Below are 26,956 nucleotides of genomic sequence, written 5' to 3' on the forward strand. Positions count from 1 at the left end.
ACCGAGCCGCTAGAACCCCGTGACCCAAAACAGAACATACGACTTCTCTCAATCTCTGCCCTATATTTCGGAAAGGTATAATGATATCCACCTACGCTATGCGCTCCTGATACATTGCCCGTACTTTGAAATGACTATGTAATAAAATGGATGCGTGAATTTAAAATTAGATCGCTCGCGTATGCCACGCTTAAATTTAGGCGGTATAAAAATAGAAAAGATTTTTTAATGTGGGCGAAGATTAATCTGGTTCATCTTACTGACTTCATGCGCTCCTGGACATTTTTTTATTGTAATTTATTTCAAATTGTTTTTCTAACATCAACCTGTGTCCAGGCGGATGAAGAATACAGTTATGTGTATAAAAACCAGAAATCTTAGACGAGTGCAATTAATTCCGCCTCATAGTGCAGTGGTTGGCGTCTTCGCCTACCATTCTTGAGGTCCTGGGTTCGATTCCTGGCAGAGTGGACGTAAAATATACATTTTGAAGGTTTTTAAACTGCGATATTTCATTATTCCTAGAGTGGTACCTGAAGCGCAATACTAATCATTTTACCTTCATGTAAGATATGATTAAAATACACTGCATTTCGTTTACTAAAGCAGTGCCCTATGCACCACTGGGTGTGAAAAAGGGAAATAATGATGACGGTGAACTTTATTTACAATTGGTATACAAAGCACTGCCCTATGGAAAAAAACATACAAAAAACCACTAATTTTCTTTTATTTTAACTTTTTATCGCTCACTAGTTCGACTCCATCTAGAATATGTTTTTTTTAATTTGTTCTCCATTCTATAAGTCTGTGTAACACAGTTTTCTAAGAAAAGTGGCATTTTAGCTCGGATTGCAAAGGGGTAATTATTCCTATTTTGGAAAAGAGCAATCTCTTAATCTATTTTCGTTGGAGAAACGTAGAAGTGAGACGGACCTTAAATGCATTTCCAAAATGCTATAAGTGATGTCCCGTCTCTGTTGCAATCAATTTCTTCTCATGCTTCCAACCGTGTCACCAGAAATCAAAATCTGCTATTTATTCAATCTTCTAGGAGCAACTTTTGTTTTTATACCCCAATGTCCAGAATGCGTGGACTAGTAATTTCGTCAAGCAACTCGGAATTCTTTGGAGAAAATCCTTCCGGCTTTTTGTAAATCTCTTCGCCACTAAAACAGTGTGGGATAAAGATAGATTTGCATGGTTTAGCTCGAAGTCTTATATGTTTATGAATATATTGTATATTGTACCATTATATTATTGCCCTTGTTTGTCTTCGCTACGTAGTTTAATGTTATTTTTATTTGTATATATGTATGTTTCTTCATGTAGCTGTTGTAATTGGCTTAGGCCGTATATTTTATAAAAAAATACATTTGAAAAATCTGCGCTGTAAATTGATTGTTTAAGTATTCTAAATAATGTGTAAAGTGGCCACTTAAACCAGCCCAAGAATTAGTTATAATTAGTCATAATTAGTCATTTATGAAAATGTCTTCCCTCTCTGTTGCAATATATTTCAAACTATCTGGGGAGCCTAATCAAACGTTGTCTACAAACATTTCGACATATACAAAATATTATTGATTTAACTAACTGGTTTTATTTATTATAAGTACAAAAATTGAAAAGTATTTTTAGGCGTTGCCTAGCAGGTGAAATAATTCAGCCAGATAATTCTCACCGGCATCACTAAACGATTCAGCTCTTTTACTTCACAAAAGAGAACAGAAGGAAGAGTCGAGGAAATGTGGATGTTCAAACATAGGCAGAATGGTGAATGTTACACAGTGTGTAAATTGACCACTTAAACCAGATGCCTAAACTTCCCTATATTTGCTTCTCGACAATGTTTTCCATCTCTGTTGCAGTAAATTTCGATTCGAAAAACTGTTCACAATATTTCAAGTCGAGGTTCGAAAAACACACGTTTCAGACAAATTAAAAAATAATTCAAATGTTTTCAAGTGTAAGCGAACGGTCGTCGACCCGGCTGCAAAAGAGCGCGAAATGGGATACAATATACGATACTACCTACCTAAATACTCAGACAGATTCTCCGCTGGTGTTGGTTACACAAACGTGCACCCGTTTCCACCAACACACGCAACGGGTACAACTGTTATGTTGTTACGTAACCAAAGGACGGAAAACTATTGTCAAACCGGCTAAAATCCTACTCGCGTCTCTCTCCCTCGCCCATCGCCCGGTCGGGGGGGAGAGGGACGGCAGCATTAGCAGTATTGGCGGCAGAATAGCGTGCGTTTGCGGGCGATGTTCAAAAATGGAATTCCCAGCATTGTGCGACTATTTTATTACTATGTGCAACTCTGGCAACATTGCTTCCGGCTAGAAACAAATAACAGATTTTTTTTGGAAGTACATATTGGGTAAAATAGGTAGGTACTTAAAAACCAAAAACATGTTATTTGAAATATAATCTACCTAGGAAATAGAAGCAGGTAGGTACCATAGTTTAAAAACCTTCTAAAGTTTTAAAAGTTTTTGACTGAAACAATATTTGTCTGTCAAATCCAGAAAATAATTTTACGTTGATGTGAAAAATTAACAAATATACCTACAAATGCAGTGCCCTATGCACCATTACGTGCGAATTCATTTAATAACTGTATAAATTTCTTTTTGAAATACGCTATAACAAAATAAATAGAATTATATTTTTAAACTACATTCTAAAAAACAGTTTTTAATATTAAGAACGTAATAAGTAAATCTAAGTTCATGCGTTTCTCTCTTTTGATAAAGTATTCTATAATCGTTTTTTTGTGTTGTTTTAGCTTTTTTTGTTGTGTTGTGTTGTTAGTGCTTTACAAACAAAGACACAAATAAAAACATTTACAGGTAATACATTCAAAGAACAGTGCGCAAAAAATAACTGCATTCAAGTTCAAAAGATTTTCCTAATCGGATAAAAGTCAACAATGCGTTCCTTTTGTTCAAGTTTTTGTTCAGGCTGACTCCGAACGAAATGGACGTTATTCAGTCAAAGTGTTGTGTATTGCACCGCGGAATGTTCAAGATTTTTTACGTCGGTTCTTTGATATGTTTACATTTCAGCTTTGGTCAAGTTCGTTCGTTGACTTTACGGAAAACGTAGCACAAAATGCACCGTGTATTTTGAACCTGGGTTCACGGAACTAACGGGTTGATTTTACACTCGTGAATTGCAAAGAAAATGATTAAAAAACACATCATACATTTTGTAATTGGGTTCTAATGGCTAGCATCATCGTAATTTGCACATCATAGGATTAAGCATTGGATTACTTTTTAGGTTTATTATATTTTGTTCTTTTTCGTTTTCCTTTTTTTAGTGTTAAGATTCATTATGTTTGTATCTTTATATTATATTACATTTTTATATACATGAAGGTGAGGACATCAGTCTTACGATTCAGGTGCCGGTCCAGAAACAATTAAATATTTCAGGTAAAAAAACTCATATTTCACGTCCACCCTCCCTTAAGAATGAAGAAGTTCGGTGGTTTTTTCATGTTTTTTTTATTTGTAAATAGACCATTACTAACCAAAAAAAAACTTTCATTTTTTTATGTATCGTATTATCAGCGCTTAGATTTTTTTAAGTTTTGTATTTCTAAAATAACTCCGCGTAACGTCAGAGTCTCTCTTCCGCTTATTATCTATTAGTTCTGCCGATTGGCTTTCTTATCATTGGTTGATTCATGTAAGCTAGTGACGTTTTAATTCAAATACTTTTTTTTCTACATTTTGAAGAAACTTTGTCGTACAATAATGCTCTTATTTTTACCGCGCAAAAGAAAATATTTTTGTTTCCAATTTCCCGTAGGGCTGAAGTTTCTCATTGTAGGCGAAGACGCCAATCACTACACAACGATTTCCTTATTCGGGTTTTCTACCCTAAAGCAGCTATCGATTCGAAAACACTCCTCCAGGATTCTGATTCTATTTCACAGACAGAACTGTATTCTTCATCCGCCTGGACACAAAGGCTGCGATTGCTTATAGCCATGTTGCTGATATTATTTTATTATAAGCTGTGTAAATAATTATTTTTTAGGTGCAGAGAGCAATGAACTGCGGCTATTATAAATATTTTTGACAAAACAAATATTGTCATCGTACATATTTGTCGATTTTGAAAAATTAATATTACAAAATTCTGATAATAACCATGTTTATCTGCACAGAATAAAGTGTTGAAGATAACGCTACTTTTAGCATGTCGAGTGTCGAAACAGTGCCGGATGCACTATTCGGCATACGAAAAGAAAAATCTTTTGACGGTAAAAAATAACCTTATGCATTCATGTTCAGCAAAGCAGCGTAAAATTATAGGGAAAATACATTATTAAAACATAATTAATAATGTCGTTTTTTAATGCTATTACTCATATTTGTACGAAAAAGAAATAGTAATCTTATTCGGATCCTATCTTTCTAAAAATATTTTTGTGCTGGGAATTTCCGAATTGCAAAGGAATAGAGTCATCTATGTTTGAGTAGCAAAGTTCTAAACCATAAGCGCTTGGCTTTAAGTTCTTATTGTATTTTCCTCGCTATAACGGTAATATAAACATTTGAACTGAACCAACGAGACCGTCATTGTTCGCGCTAGTGACTTATTATTTATTTGCACATTTAGCTGATTTTAGTCAATAATAAATAATTACAAATGATACGGAAAAGTTCATGTTTTTATTAATTTAAAAATTTATTTCAAAATACGTAAAATTAAAAATAAAAGTTTTAAAACTATCTGCACAATAGTTTAACGTATTTTAATAACAGTTTCCGAAATTATTTATCTAAATTTAAAGAAAATATGAACTCGGTAACTTAATACTGTAAAGTTGTCACCACAGAAAAAACTAATGATTTTTTTCATCATCATCATCATTTCCTTTCCGCACCTAATGGTACATAGGGCACTGCGTTGGTACACTGATCACAGCGTACCATGGTCATTTTTGTTACAGGAAGGTAAGATGGGCCGGGGACTTTGAAATATTCTGGTGTGAAAACATCCTTTTAAATAAATATTTATTCGTATATTATTTTATAAGATACTATACATACTAGAAAACATACAATTTGAAGTTGTTCGTCGATACGATTTCACATGCATATATTTTCAATTATAGAATTAAACAACGTAGATACAATTACATGTGTTGTTTTTTAAAATTTTACTTTTATATTTTTATAAATTTCTGGCACAGTACTTTACTTTTAGTATTTCACATGAATAAATCTTCAATTGTAGAATTAAACAACGTAGATATTATATTTGTTGTATTTTAAATTTTATTTTTATAATTTTAGTAATTTCTTATGCAGTATACAATACTCCACTTTCAGTATTTCACGTGAATATATATTCATCATATAATTAAGTAGATATAATTACATTTGTTGCTTTTAAAAAAAAAAAAAAAAAAGACTAATTTATTATACATGCAACACAGTGAAAAATAAGTTGTACGTGTGTACTTTATCAACCACGGCGGGGATCGAACCCAAGACCTCTTGCATGTTAGGCAGACGCGCTGACCATTACTCCACGAGGGCGATGATTTTTTGGTCATGTTATATTAAAATTACGAAGTAGTTTCCATCAAGAATCCTCTTTGGTTCAGGAATACCTGACTGACATCTATCTTCAGAAAAAAGAACTAAATAAATTAGGAAAAAACAATGTTTAAAAACATTGCACTCACAAATATTATTTTCGCATTGTTCTTTTTATAGGGGAATTTGTGATGATTACTTTAAGTGGTTTTTTGTTTTTAAAAAAGTTGCGCTCTAGCGGCGGATAGCCAAAGCTCCCACGAGGTCGTCCGCCGGTCGTTGATCCCGCGCGGGGGCGTTGACTCGAGTAACGCAATACAACACGGCTTCTCCGAGCCAGTGTTGGTGCTTGCTCAATACAGTGACGGCTTGTTATCTACCGTGCCGTGTGGAGTGTGGAGTGTGGAGTGTGGAGGGACGCTATGATTACTGACAAACTTACATTGCCTACTAATATTTTTAACACTGCTTTATTTAATTGTAATCAATTGTTATTTTCAGCAAATATTTTAAGACTTTCGATCCTAACTGACCCAATATTACTGAATAAAGTGATCAATTCATTAATTGACTGTCCTGATTTGCTGGAGTTGGTGGTTTCCGTGTAACTGGTCTACATACCCGCCACAGATCTCCTTTTTGCTCTGCAAGTTCTAGGACCAACTATCACATGCACTCGCCTATCCTAGGCTCCAACAGATATGGCATCAGTATGAGGATATATTTGGTTCTGGACTTAAAAGTCATAAAACGAGTCTGATTTCTTTTTTTGTCTCGCAATATTATTTTTAAACTTTGCTTTATTTTTAAAATGTTTTTCCTTTTTTTTGCTTTTCCATATTTATTTTATTTATTTAACTTTTTGTACCTACTGTTATTTTAACATTGGCGGGCTTATTGCCAAATGGCAATTTCTTCCAACCAACCAATTAAATAAAAAAATGTTTTTATACTTCAATTTACAGAACATGTTCAATAGAAAATAAATATTAAAAAGCTAAAGATATATAAAAATAGAAATAAACGTATTTGTTTATAAATTACCTTAAATCAAAACTAGTACTCAATGGGGAAAAGGAAAGGAGGAGAGATTAAGGAAGAGAAAGGGGATGTTTCTTTAGACGTGACTTAAACAGAGATAATGTAGTAACATCTTTGATGGTGGATGGGAGTTATGTATTTATGAATTTATATCGTTATTTTTTTTAGTTGCTTATGTGAATTTACCTACTTGTTACTATTGTTATAGTTATGCAATTTAATATTTTTTTTATGTATTTTTTTCCATATTTATGTTCAATTTATGTTAAAGGCAATGTATGCCGTTTATGTACAAATAAATAAATAAACGCACTAGGTAGAAGTTTAGCATTCCACGTTGTCTGTGTACGAAATAATATGGGCCACAAATTTTTATTATGATTGTTTGATGATACAACGCTATCGGGCGGCCGGAATAATTCGCCATTCGACTAACCGTAGCATTAGTCTAGTAGCATTTCCGTTCGAAAACTAATAACATTATGTTATTGAGTCCGTACTCGTAAAACAAAACCTGGCGGCAATGGAATTATTTTTATCCGTGTCAATTAATTTCAGCGTGTTTTTGTTGAAGTTTTATTCAATAAAACTTGATTAAAGTACGTAAGTAGCTAATGTATGCAATAAAAACTTATTAGTTTGTTCTTGAACTGGTTAGGCTGAACACGACATGGAATTGTTGTTCGCCTCGAAGCTTTTACTACTTGTCAACAGATGGCGCTGGCCGTCAAATCACGTTGATGAGACAAATTTATTGTAAAAAATTCAATGCAATAAATGTTATCGTTTTTATCTTATTACACGCGATAAATTTATAATTGACATAATATAGAATAATTACGAATTTATTAGTTCATATTTTTTCATTACATACAATATGAAACATTAAAAATAATGTGACAGCCCTGGGGTAACCTGTACCGAGGACACTTGAAAATATGCTTTTTATATTTTAAATATCTCAAATTTCTTTCTGTTCCTACATAAAACGTACAAAAAAAACACGTAAACGTTTACTGTGTTTCATTTTATTCATTTTTAATGGCCTTTTTAAATACTTTTTCATACCTATGTCAATCCTGTGTAAAATGGATTTACTATTAAAAAATGTGTTGGATTTTTCTTTTGTATTTGTTTTGTATTTTTTAAAGGAAACAAAAATGTGTAGATACTATTTTTAAGAAAACATAAGCGATATTTATACACATATCGGTGCATGCTGACCACTACACCACGAGGCTGACAATGTGCCGACGTCACGATTCTATTCCTTGGAAGGTCGACATGAAATATTGATTTAAAAAGGTGGTTTTGCGCTGCAATATTTCATGTTCTCCGACTTGCACATGAAGCGTAAGGCCGATCACTTTACCGTCATGTAACAGATGACCAATAGACGCTGCATTTAGTGTACTAATGCAGCGCCCTATACACCATCGGGTACGGACAGCGGTATGATGATGATTTTCTAAACCTAGTTTTAATCGATCACTTTCTAAAATCAATAGAATCGTTTTTAAAAACTTCCCTTTCATCAAACTAATGGCCGGATGTTGAACAGATGTATTTTTTTTGTGACGTGAATTTGGACTTTCGAGGCGCGAATCGGAACCCTTTCATTCCGATTTTAGACCCAATCTCCCCCGCCACCTGACCCAATAAAAATAAACATTTATAAAGATAAACAAAAGTCGATGCCATTCTGCAAGGGGTCGCTAAACCGACAAAAATCGAATTTCACACAGCATCCGTTCTGTGTTCGAATTTTAGGACAGGGGTACCTAACCCTTGACATTGAAAAAATATGTATTTATTTTCATATTTTAAAATATAGTAGAAAGTACAGACATTTAGAACTCAGTGCCATTACAATCTTTTTTTTTTCAATGTCGGTATCTTATTAAGATTTATTTATTCTGGATAACTTCTTTAGCACTATTTTCGTGAAAATCGCCTCAAGGGCGCTGTACAAAAAAACATCCTAACACGTCTCGCAACTACAAAGCGCACGGACGGTTAGGAATCTAGCCCAGATTTATATTTTACACATAACGTGTCTTGTTTATTTTTAACAAAATTACAGATTAATTAAAAAAATTAATTCAAAGCGCAGGGACCGTTAGAAATCTGGGCCCTATTTTTTAAAGTTGAAGTTTATATAAGAAGAGTGTTAGTGGCTTTTGAAGTACCGGAATATATGACGCTTTGCGCCTTCAATTTAAGAGAATCAAACCAAGGAATTTGATTGATATTTTTATCAAAATCCTCAAATATATAACATTCAACGATGCAAAACAGCGTTTCTTAAATCGGGTTGTGGTCTCGTGATTTGTTTCGCAAACTCACGGATCAAAGGTCCTAGGTTCGATGCCCACTCTACCTCAACTTGATTCTTACTTTTTTATAGCGAGTTATTTACAATTCGTTAAAAATAGAACCCGATTACTACCCTGCGAGGTGGACATGATGAATAAACAGCGTAATTATGGAGTGGAACCAAGAAAAATAAAATGACACACTACTCTATAAATTGGTTGAAATGTTGCCTATATGGGCATGTTTAATTTCAGTTTCATCAGTCACTTCTAAAAAAAGGTCCTTTTACCATCTTTTGCAAACTTCCTTTTGTGTCCACCGATAAAAGGGATGCAACCCTTTTCAAAAATCTGGATTCGGGAACTCCGGAGACGGGGTGAGATGTATTGCGCAGGCGCGGGACCAGTTTCTATTCAGGTATACATTACCTGCCCCAACCACTCAGGAGATCGGGTAGGAACCAGAAGATTGCGAATTGAATTCACAACTGCAAACCTATTGTAAGGAATCGTTTTCATATGAGATTTTACAAATTACTGGCTCTTGAATTGGATAAAATGGATGCCTACAAAAACGACGAATTGTTTTATTTATACAACTTTTTAATTCAACATAGTTGAGTTCAATAGAGGGTCAGAAGTCAGAGAGATATAAGTACCCACATTTTATGCCATATTGATTTCATTTTTTCAGCCGATTAGGGGACAATAAAAATCATGTTTGCGTGGTGGACAAAGTCATCAAATAACAATTGTGTAATCGGCATCATTTAACAATATCGAATTTAACCTGCGGTCATAAATTTAACGAAAATGAAAGGATTAACCTCGAATTGGCATCCCGTCAGGAAAAGGTCGTCCTTATCATCGTAAATATTGCACTCAACAAGGATCGCATCTGCTCCTCTGATGTCGAGTTATTTGCGCAAAAAAATATTTGGAGCGAAAGGGATGAGGGTCGGCGTATCAAATTTAATGGCAACCTCTTTTTGTTAATTTTTAGTTTTAACGCAAAAAAAACACAATGCCCCTTGCCAAGGTCAGATAGATTTCGGCCGGTTATTTTTGTTCGGTTTTTTGTTGCATTTCTTTGTGTGCAATATTTTTTTATAATTTAATTTCCGATCTTTTCTGTATTTTTCTTAACCCTTGCGGATTATAAAAAAGGGCTAAAAGGTCTAAAATTCGTGGGGTTGCGAGGGTAAGGTTCTTTGTAAATCGGTTTCTATGATCAGATAGCGCCAAAACCAATTCAATATTTTGAGATATTTAGAAATTTTATCTACGGATCTTATTTAGAGAAGTGCAAATATAAATTGTAACAATACGTACGGTTATTTCTGCTTACTTCTGACTTTATTAGAGGTACAGAAATGTTTTTAAAAAGTTTTTTTCGGTATTATTTAATGGAAGATATAATGTCTTCAATCACCTAAATAATGCTTAACAATATTTTTAAAGAAATTTAACTGTTAGTCCTAGGATTAACATCTCGTGAGTTACCGGGCGAATCAAAAATATAAATCTCAATGTTACTGAAATAATTCAACAACTTCTTGGAAACATGACATGGTGCTGGAAGGTAAGTTCTCCATCAGCTTGTTGTATATATTTTAAGAATCCATAAAAACACAAACCAGTCTAACTCAATAAATACAACGAGCAAAACGACAGACGAAAGTGTCTCGCGGCAGAGTCATCTAAAAAAAAAACAGAATTGCTAAATGTTTTCTTTGATTCTCAAAGTACCAGAGAAAGGATAAAAATCAGACTCCCATTTAGAAAAAAGGCGAAGGCTTCACAAAACTCAATTTTATATAATGCAGTAAAAAAATGTTGTGATTTGGAAGAAAAAATTCAAACAGAAGGTTGAGAAACATGCGGTTTACAACTTATACATGAAATATATAAGGAAATTAGAAATATCCATTTCAGGAGTTACTGAGATATTTGCGAAAAAAAAAATTGAGATTTCTAATTATGCTTCACTTATTCAATGGAGAGTGCTAGGTTTGCGATGTCAAGTAGTATAATTAAAATCTGTTTTTGCAAGATTTTGAGATGGTTTTGAATTACGCTATTATTCATGTATGTAGGTTTTTGTGTATAGTTTACTTTGGTATCAATAACTAATTTTCCGTTTTTGGTGATTTCTAAATTTGCTTCTAATTCCCTTATATATACACTGTTATTATTAGAGCATGCATAAGAATATGTTTACGTGTACCCTATTTTCAGATTCAAAAATAAAAATGAACAAAATAAAATACTCGAATGTCTTCATTAGTTCTATTGACGGTAAGATTAATCAGCGTTGTCAAGTCATCACCCGACGCGCGACGATTTCAAACTTATGCAAACAACACATAACTGTAAGCTTTAATTCTCATTTCTTAATAGGACTTGAGTTGATAATGATTTATGGAAACCATAAAGTCCACAAGAAGGCCAAACAAGAAGTTTTTAACTGTAATGGTTCATTTGAGGCGCAACGAAATGCCCGGACAGAAAATAAAACCATTAAAACTCCGTAAGCAATACACAATGCCGTAATAAACATAAAAATAAATAGGCCAACGTCCCACGGGACCGAAATGTCTTAAATCCCGGAACGGGATAATAACTCGTCCGACGGAGGCCAGACGGGTCGGAGTCCCTCGGAGGGCGGCGGGGACCCACCGGAGGACGCTTGCACCTAAAGGCACTAGAGTGCAACCTTGTATCGAGATGACTAGACTATTTACGGTCGAGGAGAGTCTGGAACAACAACTTTGAAAGTGAAAATAAAACCCGACCTATTCCGTTTCGTCTTCTACGAAGGACGATCGAAATTACTCGTATTATTTGAAAAACAATCCACATCACTGCGCTCATTTTTGACTGTAATTTTTCAGCTCATCTAGCAACTTTATAAACTCACGATCAAACCATAAAAGTAATAATAAAATAACATTTTGATTTTCATGTGAATATTAAATTACGTATATTTAAAATTCTTACGGCGATAAAACTGAAATAACCTTTGTATATATTCTAAGGAAATAACCCTCATTATTCGAATGCTGTGAAAATCACTTCGACTTTTTGTATTTTACTTACCTACACTTAAATAATACATACTTTATACTGTTTTTTTTTGCCTGAAACTGTTACAATTGTCTAAAACATTTAATTATTACCTACCTACTTTTGTACTTTTATGTAATATTTTTATCTTTATGTATTTATGTACATCTATAAAGCATATGACTTTTTCAGTGTACAATACAAAATTTACAAATATAGATTACACAATCATCACTCTGTCAGATTTAAAATTTGCACTAAAAATGCATTATGTAACTTAGTAGACATTATAATAATAAATATGTACATCTCCCTTCCCCTCCTTATCCTCTCTTCAAGCATTCTTGTCCTAATCCCGCCCAATTTACAGTAACTTAATGTTCTTAAAATAAATATTAAAAAATTCTTTGATTATTGAGTACATGAAAATAACATTTTTATATGTATAAATTGTATGTATTTATTTGATATGTAATATATTTTCTTTACTAACTTTATATACTATGTGGAAATCTGTTATTAGTTCTGAGTTTATACACTATATCTGTTTGTTTACTATAAATATGTATGTAGAACTGTTGATTTCCCAAATAAAATAAAATAAAATAATTTAATTCAATTATTAAAAATAAAAAAATAAAAAATGTATGTTTATTATATACATATTTAAGACCTATATAATAACTTATGGCAGTGGGCGGGTCATGTGGCGAGACAAGAAGTCGATAGGTGGACTCCCAGAATACTTAACTGGAGTAAAAGGAAAGTAGGGAGACCGCAGAGGAGATGGACTGGCGACGTCGTCAAACTCGTGGGCCATGGATGGAAACAGTGCCCAGGACAGAAAATATGGAAAAATTTGGAAGAGGCCTTTATCCAGCAGTGGAGAGAGACAGGCTGATAAGAAGAAGAAGACGTAATTACTTATTGTATTTTAATTTTGTACCTGTCAGTAAATGCCTTCTGAACATACATAATAATAAAAAAATAATGTTTTAGGCATGTTTTAATATAAATACTTTCAGAAAAATGTTGATATCTACCGTATTCCTCCAGTAAGCCAAAATGTTTTTTTAAAAATATGTTTACGTTTATAGTCTTTGTGGAACTTTTTTTAGCTAACGTAATGGTTTTTTTTTTGTATTTGTAATGTTTATTGTAAAAACTATGATAATTATTTTAAAAATACGTTACAACGTGATTTTATTTTCTTTCGATGATAGCTGCTTCACCTTTCAAACATGGCAAAGAAGTTTAAAATTTATTTTAACAGAGAGGGAAAACATTTTTGAGAGGGGAAAATGGAAGTCTAGACATTTAAAGGGCGTATGAGCTGTCATTGGCTGCTTTAAAAAATAAGGTTTCAGCTCTTTTCTTTTAGTTAAGCCTACAAATGAAAACGTTAAGGAAATGTGCATATTTAAACATAGGTAGTGTGGTGAACGGTGACACGCAAACAAATAAAAAAATAAACAATACAGTCATCCCCAGAACGAGTTGTCCTAGTGAGGAAAACTCTTACATCTATTTCGTGTACATTTTTTTTATAATAAAAAAACATGAACCCTAAAAAAGACCTTTTTAATTTCGTCACCATAATTTGTTACGATATTTTACTAACCGACAATCTAATTAAAGTGAGTTAATATTTGAAATTATAATATTTTGAGAAAATAATTTAACAAATTTTTTGTACAAGAAAAAAAACAAAAACATGCGGACATCAGTGTACTTATTTCGAAAATAGAACAGACATCTCCAAGACATGTGCTTTGACTGAAGCATCAAGCGTTATTTAAACCTAATTAATTCTACAACAGTGTAGCGCGGTCGGTAATGCGGGTTATCCTAGTCGCGAGTACCGGTGAATGCACCCACGGGAGAGAGGGACGCACATAAGGCGAACGACCAGCGCGAGGGAGAGGAAAACAAAGGGTAGGACAACCGATATAAAAACAATAAAACAAATGAAACTTTCCCGCGTTCCATATGGACGACCGCGTAAAATGGTATCCGTGCGACGCGTAAAAGAAATCAAATCGGGGCTCTGAAACGGAAAGACACGAACCGACTGTTCGCCCTTAGATTGACAGATAAGCGACAATTATCACATTTTGACTTGTGCACATGTTCACGTGTATTGCATTCGAGTGAACTTCATCCGGAGAACGTTGTTCGAATTTATATTTGGATCGAGTCGCTTTTGTGTGACGTCCTTTTGTCTTCTGTGACAAGAGTGAAGATGAACTACATGCTACACGGGGAGTTTGAACCAGAATGAAGAATTTCGAATTCTGGGAACGATTTTGAATTTCAAATCGAACAAGTATTTTTTCAGACGCGAACCGAATAATAAAAATGTACGGAAGTAATGTCCATTCAAATCTTTAAGAGGATATGCGATGGACAATTTCGAAGATCAGGTATCTAAAAATCTTTGGCTATCCCGTTTTCCGCACCCCAAAACTGAACCGATTTCGACGTTTTTCAAAATTATTTATCATATTTGTAATTAGTACGTCCGAAGGCGACAGATAAAACTGGGCGCCTTTTGGGGGTTTTTGGACGGTCCTAGATTCCATTAGAAACAATTTTTTAAAAAGCAAAACTATAGAGACACGCCAATGCCCATGGCAAATATATAGAATACAGAATACGTTATACGAAGAGAAAATACAGAATACGTTTGTATGAAGAAAAGTGAGACCGCGTTTCCTCTTAATAACCTCTAATTTTTCGTATAAATCATTCTAGAGTCCCTATTAACATATAATAAATTTGTATATTTACTCGGTTCATTGACAGGCACTAACACATTAACATGGAATCCACTGTACTTAACTATGAACTGTAAACCTTATATACAAAATATTTTATTGGTTTAGAGTCATACTGAGTTATAGAGTATTTATTTATTTATTAAACTTTAAGCGCCTAAAAAAATATATGCACTTTGGCGGACTTATTGTTAAAAGAAATATCTTCCAGCCAACCAAAAAACAGACGGGTTAAATAAAAATATGGTAAAAATTTGTACCTTAAAAAAAGGTATGCTTTACTATATGGCAGCTATTTTAGTGCCATATGCACCATTGGATATGGGTAGGAAAACCTATTTATTTGCATTGGCATTTTTTTGGTACTACTCTTAATTGCGTAATAAAATAAAAAATCAACAGATAGAAGAATTGAAGGAATACGATGTTTAAACGACAGGTCATAAATACCTAGACTTAAAAAATCTCTCCATCTGTATTGAAATATCTGTTAACATGACTAATTTGATTAAGTTAACGCAGTTTCTTTTGAAGAAAAGGGAGATGCTAAAACTTTGAAAATATTCATAGAAACATGTTGTTATTTATACGATCTTTCCTTTTTTCTTTACTTGGTCGAGTTACCTACGCAGGCGTCCGCTTTGGTCTATGGCGAGGGTGGGGGTGGAACGTCGGGGGAAGAGCGAAGTGGGGGGCGACGAATAGCCGACCGACCCTGAACCCGAACCCCCCGATCCTCGCGACAGAATATAACTCGGTAGGGAAACATTATTTATTAAAATTATGGAGCCGCCATGAAATGCTAAGAAAAGTAAGAACTAGGAATAATATCGTTTTGTTACCAGGTTAAGTACTGTACCTTAAAGCTGAAAGGCTGGAAGTTACATTTTTTGCAAAATTGAGTTATGAATGTCATTTTGTTCATATGTTCAGATTCTATTAATGCTAAAAACATTGGAGTCCTCCGCTATACCACTACTGAAATAGCTTGTTCTAAAACACCAGTAGTGGAGTAATAATACTCAAGCTTTAAACAAAATTCAACGGCTTACTGGTATTAAAACAGTGGATACCAAATAAATTCCACGATTTTTATAACAAACCTTACTTAACCATTATGTCATTTCTTATGCCGTTAATTTTATTATTTTATTTCCCTTTTTTTTACAAACTATTTACTTTCAATTACTGTTTTATTGCTATTAATATCACGTCAGTAAATTTATATTTACCTGTTACTTTCATAAATAATTAATTTTTTAATTAATGGCACGTAATTTAATGTTTTCGCCTGAAGAAAGTTTTATAAATAGATTGTTTTATATTCGATATTCTACATTACTTTTTATACTAAAGTCCGAGGAGGAATTAGGGCGCGGGCCGAGCGGTTAGAACAAAAAACATTGAAGTCCTATAAAAAAAACAGCAATTAATTGTGTTTTTACTTCGAGAGATAGATTTGAAACAGTTTTACAACTTCAAACCGCTCTCCTGAACAATTTACCAAATGTGACTTCCAGCATTTCAGCTTTAAGGTACAGAATAAAGTTTAAAAAAAAAACGAAACAAAAATCTTTAAAATTATTTAGAGATATTACATTGCTTTTTAGTATTCTTAATAAATATAATTCATAATTAACCCATCAATATTTAAAACATTGTTACTAAGCCATTTATTATTATTATTGATAGGGTCAAATTTGTTAATATTACAGAGATGGATAATCTTTTGATTAAAAAAAACTGTTTATTATTAACATAAGATACTACTAGAGATTTTTCTACGCTTTTTTTAAAAATTATATTTAAATCATTTTATGTATTTTTACTAAAAAAATAGCACTAGTTTAAAAATAGTATTAGGTGTTAAAATAAGTCATGTGTGTTTTATTTCCAAATTTATTATAAATGTTAGCACCGAAAGTTAAAAAAATGGTAAGGTCATTCGAAAGAAAACTTTCTTCTCTACAAAAAAATATGTTTGCTTTTACGTTTAATGTATGGGGTATTTGAAGCAAACTTAGAAAGCTCCACCAAAAACGGAAAATGAGTTATTGGTGCCAAAATAAACTATACGTAAAAACCTACCTACCTAAATAATTGTGTAGTTCAAAACCGTCTCTAAATCTTGCATAAAAAGATTTCAATTATACTACTTGGCGCTGCAAACTTAGCGTTCTCCATTGAGTAGGTAAAGCATAATAATTAGGAATGCCACAATTATTTTTTCAAAGTTTTTCGCAAATATCTCCGTAACTCTTTCAATGGAGATTTTCAAGTTTGCTTCTAATATGTATTATTTTATTTCGTTACAAGCCTTCAAAATGAATGCCAATCAGACGAAAGTGAGATTGACGAGTTGTGTACATTTCAATAACACAAAGAGAAATGTTTTTAAGTGATGTTTATGCGAGTTATTCCATACGTATATGTTTTATTCTGTTTCCAGGCGGGTGAAAAATACAGCACCGTGTCGGAAATAGAACCACAACCCTGAACGAGTGTTTTCAACTCGATGGCTGGCGGTAAAAATCCAGAAAAAAGAAATTGAGTGCAGATAAGTCCGCCTCGTTGTACACAGGTTGGCGCGTTTGTTAGCCATTCTTGAGGTTCAACTCCTGGCAGGGTTCTACACATAAATATGTTTATGATTTCTGTTTACGATGTGTACCTTTTTATTTCTGTGGGTGTGGAAAAGTAAAATCAGTAGCGTGTTTATACTTTTATATGTGTCTTAACACCTACACGTGGATCGTAATTTTAGGAAAAGAGATAAACATTGAAGACACAAATGAATGTGCACTATGTACATCGCATATGTACCTAAAAGTACTCGAACAAAAAACATTTATTTATTTACATTTTATACAAAATAAATTCTTCTATAAAAATTTACAAAGAAGAAAAAATAAACGAATTTGAGATGAATGATACCAAAATAATATCTAAATTCCTAAATTCCACCCTAGTCATAGTCAAAATAGTTTTATTTTTAAAGGAATGAAAATATACGATGATCTCCCCTATGAACCAAAAAGCTATTAAAAATATTACATACAAGTTCAAAGTAATTTTTTTTTTTTGAACCCGAGCAAAAAACAGCGTTCTATTTTAATTACATAGTGTAACTGTATTATTATTTTCTGTTTTTATCTTTATTTCGTATTTTTTTAAGGAATAACCTGCTTAGCCTCTTCTTTAGAGGCTTATCAGCAGGTAGGAAATAGGATATGGAAGGATGTTATGAAAAATATAACACAACACCCAGACCAATTGAGAAAAAATCTTTCTTGGATTTTTTTCTTGCAACTGGCGGGAATCGAACCCGCGACGCAAGTTTCACAGTTAGCTGTCTTATCAATTGCGCCACGGTGCCTGTCTATTCGAAATTATATGACTTGAAAATAATAAATAACTAATAACCGTAATAAATAATGAATAACTAAAACTGTGTAAGTAACTCTCCAAGCACAAGACCTAGCTTATTTTTTTTTAGTTACAATTTTAATGATTACCTAAAGATTTAAAAGTAAATTGTTCTATAAACAAACATGTATGTACCTATATGAATTAATTTTTAAAACAAATTTTAAAAATATATTGATACATTCGCTTGAATGTATTTGTGTATAGGTATATTATAACATTATAATGGAGAATGTACTGAGTGAACCCCTTCGCTTGTAATTCAAATTGTTATGTATTTATTTACCCGTGTTTATTCAACAGTTGACATACGCGGCCTATCCATATTGTACCACTACGGATGGCTTCAAGCGTGTGTGTATATTGCGGGGCTGTGTGTGTGTATGTGCACAAGTGTGCGGACAATACGACAGATACACGCATACATGGAAGAGAAGCTAAAATATCACTCGCCTTATCTGTTGTAAACAACATTATAATATTGAAATAGTTCGACAACACTTCCGAGCGATGACCTATAGACATAAAGCTTGAAGAGCGATCGTCAAGTCGTATCCAGTCAAGACTTAAACTAAACTAGTGGAAAAAAGTCAAACATTTTTGAAAAGGCAATGTGGAAGTTTAGGTTAGTTATTGACTGATTTAATTAGCTACTTTGCACGCTGTATAATATTCACCGTTCCAGATTTGATCGCGCAACTCGCCAGATAGCAGGTAGACGCTCGAATTCTCGGGTTTTGCTGGTTCGCGGATTTTGGAGCTGCAATTGCGTTATCTTGACATGCTTTTCCACCGAACCCCAATACAAATTAACGCAATTACTCACCTTGTAATGGAATTCTTCCAACCTTACAACTTATTGATAAATAAAATACTTGTTAGCAATCGCACTGTGAATACCACGATCACATCCACATTCGATGACTGCCCAGGTGTTATTCGGCCGGAGAGAAAAATATTGTACCCACAGTAGCATAATTACAATTTTTTCGCTAGGGCTCAGTAGGTGGTAAGAAATTGAATGCAGCAACCTAGTAAATGTGCAATACACAATAAATATAGTAAATGTGGCGCTACCAAGATTTCTTGTGAAGTTAAAGAGCTAAACCCTTCATTGATATGGGCGAGCCTTATCTAAAAAAAACAATTACACATACTAAAAATTCAAAGTTCCTACCTATTTATTTTCGGACCAGAAGGTCAACTCCCTAAGAGATGAAATCCAATATTTGTATAGAAATATTCAGATACTCAAAAATTTGTTGAAAATGTATTTTCACTTATGGAGCATTCATTAAATGCATCGTTAGGCTATACCAGCAATATACTGCGTTTGCCTCCTGAAAGACTCAACCACGCTTGCATACTTTACAAAGCATCCGGTTCTCGACGTCCTGGACGTCCACTGCTTACTGTTCGTCGGCAGTTCATGTCAGAACTACGGGACGCGAATCTTACTTAGGAGGATGAGATGCCTGGAGACACTTTGTGGACACCATATGCTCTAATTAGGTAGCGGACATGGAATGATAATGATGATAGATGATTTTATAAAGCTAGTACTAGCTTTTAGTATCAGAGAGAAATTGGTTAGGTAATTTATTTGTTTTGTCATTTAGCAATAAGAATTTTCCAGATAAAAAGACATATATCTTTTTTATTAAAAAGTAGCCTGTTTCGATCGTTGGTACTTCAACTATCGCTATGAAAAAAATACGAGTATCCGTTCGTTTATGGCGACGTAGCATCGTTATTCGGTTCACTAATACTACAACAAAACCAAAAATAAAATCCAATCAAACTGACCATAGATAAAGTAAGTCAACTTTAGCAATTAAAAAATAATAATTCATATATATTATTTTTGACAACCCACCTTACCGCCTGCCTACTACTAAAAATTTAATATTTTAGCGTGTTTCTTAAGTTTTGGGATAAAAAGTATGTAGCCTATGACACTTCTCAGCTATCCCTATGCAAAAAATCTCGTTGATCAATTGTTCCGTTGGAACGTGAAGGAAACGCAAGCTAACAGACAAACACACTTTCGCATATGGATGCAGAATTAGCAGATTGTGTAATGTTGTTAAAATAGCATTTCCTTTTTTTTCACCTTTGTAAACATTTGGAAGGTTGCTTATATTAATTTATTAGTGGCAGCATTAGCTGACAGGTGACAGGTCGAGGGCGCGTTCGGTTTTTAAATTTGAATTTGGAAAAGCTCATCACCGGCGCTGGCTGCGGCGGCAGAATGGCGAAGCAGAAAATTCGCACAAACAACGCTGGATATCGGAATGTACTGGAGCGAGTAGGTCTGTCTAACCTCGAACAATAACCTAGCTGACGCACGAGGACCTTGAAAATTAGTCGTGTGCGTGTGTTGGTCTGTGTACATTGTAACGTATCGGAGTGTGCGAGCGCCTGTACACGACGTGTGGTGGTGTGGGCGCTGTGACGATTAGCACGTATGATGGACTGCGAAAAATAATTTCAGGAAAGATCGGACGATCCAATTTTTTATCGCAAAATGGACTAGCAGTTGTTCTGAATACATTTCTTTCATTTTTTTTACGGAAAAAATATATGCAATGCGTAGATAAGTAAATTGTTGGTTTTAAAGAGAAGAATGCGTAAACAATACAAAAAACGTATATTGGTTTTATAACTCTCAAAAGACTGCCAGAAATTCCTCTAGAAACAGTGCTGTAACGTAGTGATACATTAGGCAAATGAAGATATATTTTGAAATACAAGTATTTAAAAACAAAAATATAACACAAATACCTACGTACTGTTGGATAATCTGACTTCCATATTTTAAAAAAATAATCATTTAATTTAGGCATGTAATAGCAAAAAAAAGATTTTTTTTTTTAAAAGGGAGACATATATTAAGTATTTTATTCCATATAGATTTGTTTGACTTCATAGCAACACATACGAGTTAAATATGTTCATTTTTGAATTTTTTTTATTGATCTTTTTATACATAAACATTTAAGACAAAATGGCACAAAAAATACTCAGACGACAAATTATTGTACCTACTAGGAATAGGCTCAATATATAAAGGGTTCGGAAAGCCAGAAATATTAGTATGCCAAAAGTTGCAAACGGTTCCTATATGGGCAAATGCCAGTTCTGAGGAACCGATTTGTTGCAGCAAAATACCTTTCAAGTATTTTTATGGAGTGTGTATCTTAAAAATAAAATTGATATCAAAAGAATCGAAAGAAGTTTTTGCGCAAAAAATAGAAAAAGAAATTTACGTTACTTAAAAAAAAAAATTTTATAAATTATTCTATGGATATTTACATATTTACTTCACAAAAGTCAAAAGAGAGAAGAATTAAGGAATTGCCAGGTCATCAAAAATGTAACCTCTGTCTGTTGCAATATATGACAATTTTGATAACTCTAGATTTTTGTATGTGCTTAAAATATTGTTGATATTAATTTTTAACTATTCAAGTTGACGTCTGTTTTTAACTCATTTTGTAAAAAAATTTTAGAAGGTACAATTATGTTAGTCAATAAAATCTTAGTTGCGTGACAGTGTTTCGGGTGGTCTCATTTCAATTATATTATTTGAAAATAAATTTAACGTTTACGATAAATGTGACAGTTTGAAATCACCCTATTACGCTCATCTTTTGAAATTGCATCGTTGCAGTTTGCAACTAATGTAGGTAGTTACGACAAAAGGGGCAAAAGTGCACGGTATCACATTGGGGGAAAAAACGACCTCGTTGACCTTAACCTTCGCTTAAATTTCAATAAGTGCAAATTTGCAAATCCCTATTCACAAAGTCTCGGGGGTCTGCACTTACAATGGGGTCCCGGGAACTCACAAAGCGCGATACTGCGAGACCCCTCGAATGAGGAACACAAAACAAACAGGTCGCTGAGGTCAAACTGACCTTTGGCTGAATACGTTGCGACCCTGAAATCCACTAATTGAAGTTACCTGCCTCGGGGGGATTTTCGCACGCATCAGGAAGTCTGCATTAAATTGCAACTTAATCGTAATGCAACATATTGCAATATTGCACATTCGTTGATCAATTGCTTTTTCCCGGAGAAAACTATAAAACTAATTGGTTTTTACTTATATTTACCCAGAATCCTTATGTTAATTTTAAATGTCTTTCTTTTAGCTATTATTGAAAAATCTTCGAATAAAACTGTCATCTTGTCATTTCTCCACCTCAATTCATACGATTTTCATTAAATCGTGTCTTTAAACGTATATTTTACTAAATTCCTATTTTATTTTTCTGCATTTATTTGCTTATCTTTGTTTTATATTACTTTTTATTTGTATTATTACATGTTACCATGTTCGCCTGAAGTGAAAATGACCGTTGGGCGTAAATAAACTTTATAGACAATAAATTGATCTGACTGACAAGGTAAAAACAATACTGATCATTTAATTACGTTGTCTACCATCATTTTAATGCAGGATCCAAATATAAATGTTCCCTTCGAAGCGTAAGCTCCTTGATTCCCGACTGGATTGAATTATGTATTTTGAATGTTAATCTGTCCCTACCTAGGATTTACCTAAATATCCAAATTTTTCACATTTTGGAGCAATTCAGTCTTAAATAAAAACGAAATGATTTACTTGCGGTTTATTAAAAGGTAATAAACACAAATTATTAAGCGATGTAAAAATGTAAACAAAGCCATTCAAAGATAATTCATTAAACTGAGGTCAATAAACGAATGTCTTAAACTGGCAAACAGGTCAATTACTGCGCATTACAAAGTTAAAGACAAGTTATCCTTGTTTCATTAATGAGTTCATCGAATAGGGCGTAAAAAAAATGTACCTGCATAAAGTTGCTGATCTAGTATATTTACTTTCTCGGTCTAAAGATCAAGGCCCAGGTTAAAAATATGTTTTCATATTCTTTATAAACAATCCACGGCGAGGTCCTGCGTCCTGCCTTCGTCCCACCGCGCCGGCCATATATTCCGTTGGATTTTTTCGCTCTTAGGACGGAGAGTGGTTTCCCGGTTCAAGAGCCAAGCGAGGCTAGCTGGCAGTTTCAATGCCAGCTACTCTATCCAAAAATGTCTAACCTTGTGGTCCACAGCACATCGTAGGCAAGAAGCAAATTAACAGCGATCAGTACCTAACCAGCATAATGAGATGAGACTGATGAATGATGACATAATCGCGGACCAAACAATACAAGGCAAATACATTTTGCCAAAATTAAAAATAATCAGGATTTGTTTGGTTCGAACCGTTCAAACTGATTTCCAAACCCATTTAAATATGATATAAAAATATTTTACCGTGCACCGTAAAAATACTAATTACTTTTAGTTATGGAAAGTTCATACCTATATCATAATTAAAATACTTTGAAACCATGTAAACACGAATGCTTGTAATTTGTAAGACGTATAATAAATAGACACTTATTTTCGAGTTTTAAATATTGCGTTGCTTTTAAAATTTAAAAAAAAGAGATAAGTACCTACTAATTTTTAAAAAATATTTATCTGAGAAAGAGGCGCAACGAATGCAACTAACTACATATGAATTTAACTGTCATATATTACGTGCTTGTAATGTATCTTTATATTTATACGCCATTGCCTGTAAGCATAAAACTTTACTGCAATGCAAAAATTTATTTATTCTCAATTGCAAATACAATAAAGGGTTTATTGATGTTTGTCCTTATTTAATACTTGATCATCTTTAGTATAATTATAAATAGGAAAGTACTGAATATTTTTGTAATGTTTCGAGTTATCTTCATCGGTTCATACAAACATTGCTGTTTCTAGCTTTAAAAAATACCTACATTAAAATTTCAATAACCTGTTTTCCATTTTAAATAAAATTATAAATATTACAACTAAATAATATTTTTTAACGTTTCAAAGACCCATTGTGTGTTTTGTTTGTTCAGATGCTGAAAAAGAGGATTTCAACAAAAAATTCAACAGTGACATGTTATAAAAATAAATATTCGGCAATAGTTATTAATTATCAAATAGTATGAATTTTCTCATGGAATATATTTTCAATGCCAGGAAATGTGATCGCTGACGTATTCAAAAAAAATTATAGAAAATTGCAAAAAATAACTAAATAAAATGTTTACCTTGCATCCTTCACAGGAATGAACCCCATAATGGAAACCGCTGGCTTTATCGCCACAAACTCTGCATAACACGGTGGTCCCATCAAATTCTGTAACAAAATATGAAATGATTAATACAAAAATATGCAATGGGTGAACAAAATAAGTGAAAACATAAACATAAATATCACTGACAAAAAATAATATGTAATAGAAGATAATATTTAACTTTATATAGCATATGTGTATATTTTTTATATTTCGATGACACTTTATGCTAAATAACTATGTCCCCAAAGATTTCGATGTAGGTATAATACTTTATAAACAATATGATTTTAATGAATAAGATTTTGTTTCCTTAGCTATCGCATAATCAGTACCTACATCTCAACAAAATGACATATTGCACAATTACTAATCGTTATTTTCATATCCTACCTAGCCAGATACATTCGTTTTAAGTCGGGACGATCTTATACATAATCATTCAAGTAATTATAAATAACCACCACGATATATTTATACTTTTATACCTTTTTTCTTGCTTTTATTTTATGTTCCATGTGTAATGTCCTTAAAAATGCTCACTGGGCGGGTATGTCAAAAAATATTTATAAATAATTTACAACAAATTCCATTTAATTCTAAATAAATCCACAGGTGAGATAAATACAGATTTACACAAAAGCATGACAATTTTCTTATAGAATAAGAACAGCATTTTTATATTTATAATATTAGAAATGAAACAGTGATCTGAGACTACTAAACACTTTATTTTATTTTTACAAATATAAAAACAACAATTTCGTTACAATTAGAAGAAATATATATATATATATATAGATATATATATGTATGTCCTCACTGGGAAACCCCGCGCGGAGGAATACATTTTACAATTTTTGTTTATGACAGAAAATAAAAGAGGAGTGATACTTTTGTAGAGGTATTTTATTATACTCTACTAGATAGTAGCTATTTGTTAGTTCATGTAAAACATATGATTGAATGGATTTAACCTCAAGGAATAAATAATTAAATAATATAAGTCACTTAAAATTCTTCGTTTATTACACACGAAAATACAGAAATTACACAAATAATACTTTATGTGAATTTGAATACTGGTGAAGACAGAGAAGGGCAAGTGACGTGTTACGCGCCCTTATATAGGTCCATTGGGCACTGCGGCCATAGACAACAACACATCCTCGTCTCTCACTCTCTGGTCCCCACACTTGAATCCTGAATGAGGAAGTTCAGTGTTTTTAAAAAAAAATATATTTGTTAATAGAATATTGAAACAAGCCAATTTTTTTTTATTTTTATGTATTGTATTATCAGCGCTATAATTTTTTAACGTTTTGTATTTCTTAAATAACTCCGCGTGTGACGTCAGAAGTTGTTCTATGACAGTTCTTCTGATTGGTTCGTTTACGGTGTCCAAACCGGATATCCTTCAAAGCTCCTATATCATTTGATGGTTCATACGAACCAGTGACGCCATTCAAAGTAGTGCGTTTTAATTTAATTTTTTTTTTTTTTCGTACATTTTTAAGAAATTTTACCGTACAATTTAATGCTCTATTTTTTTCCGCGCGCAAGAAAACATTTTTTTATCCTATTTCCCGTAGTTCCTCATTTGGAATATCCACTCATATTTTATTTCGATAATAAATTACAATGAACTTCCATCAAGAATTTTCACTTACAAGCGTAAATTTTAGTTTGGTTTGTTTAATTTATTTTTACATAAAGTACCTGCTAGTTTATTATTGGTTCGTTTATCAATGATAGCTATTCAAGTGTACACGGCCGAAGCGCTTGTAGGTAAATAGGAATCAAGCTGTGGTACTCGTACAGAGGGATTAAGTTGTCGGAGCTCTGATCCGGATACGTATTCTATGAATTCCTCATATGCTAATCTAAATAGTAATGTCGAAGGGCTGTGATTTGAACAAAGAACGCAGGTCATGCGCATAACCTCTAAACTGACTGTGGGTACTGGTTACAGTGGTTACGCATGCCGCATGCACGAGTCGGCCATTACTAAGGTTGTTACTCTCATCTTCCGCAACCATTACGCCATGCACATTAAACTAAAACGGAAAATAGCAACTGTTCAAACACAAACTCGTTGACAAATCTTCAAAAATAATATCTTCGCAATAACGACCTTGGCGAAATTAAATAATAAGAAATAGCAAACAAGACAAGGCGCGTGTTGTGACGAAAACATATTCGGCAACTAAATGCGAATATTCTAAAACGATAAAAAGACGAATGAAATTACATATTAGTATTTTTTAATTATTATTTTTATTTATAACTAGCGGACCCGTCAGACGTTGTCCTGCCAGAACGTTGGCTTCCCTGCTATTAGCTTGGAAAAATACTTTTCATTGATAAGCAGGTACCTAAATACTTGTTTGTGATTAAATTCCAAAACTTAAAATTGATAATATTAAAATATTTCATTTCAGTTGGTACCTAGGTACTTGTTTATGGTTGAATTCCAAAACATAAAATAAATATTTTTTCAAAGGCATTCTTTTTGCAAACGTCAAACTCCGGTCTTCTCACCAACAAAGGAGTGTACTTATGAAGGAATACGATTTTTAAAAATGTATTGAATTTAATATTA

The 26,956-nt window shown here is 33.1% G+C and overlaps 1 protein-coding gene across 2 annotated transcripts in view; it reads right to left on the reverse strand.

The window, feature by feature from the left end:
- The window catches only part of Eip75B (Ecdysone-induced protein 75B), a 199,412-nt gene that overhangs the window by 47,341 nt on the left and 125,115 nt on the right, over positions 1-26,956 (reverse strand). For both annotated transcript variants that reach the window (XM_088243576.1, XM_088243575.1), the window contains exon 2: positions 24,328-24,416. In XM_088243576.1, coding sequence (XP_088099702.1) covers positions 24,328-24,416 — 89 coding nt within the window. The remainder of the gene's footprint in view (positions 1-24,327; positions 24,417-26,956) is intronic.

The sequence above is a fragment of the Micrasema longulum genome, unplaced genomic scaffold (genome assembly GCF_059751315.1).
Source record: "Micrasema longulum isolate JH-2025_06_02 unplaced genomic scaffold, ASM5975131v1 h1tg000217l, whole genome shotgun sequence".
Lineage (NCBI taxonomy): Eukaryota > Metazoa > Arthropoda > Insecta > Trichoptera > Brachycentridae > Micrasema > Micrasema longulum.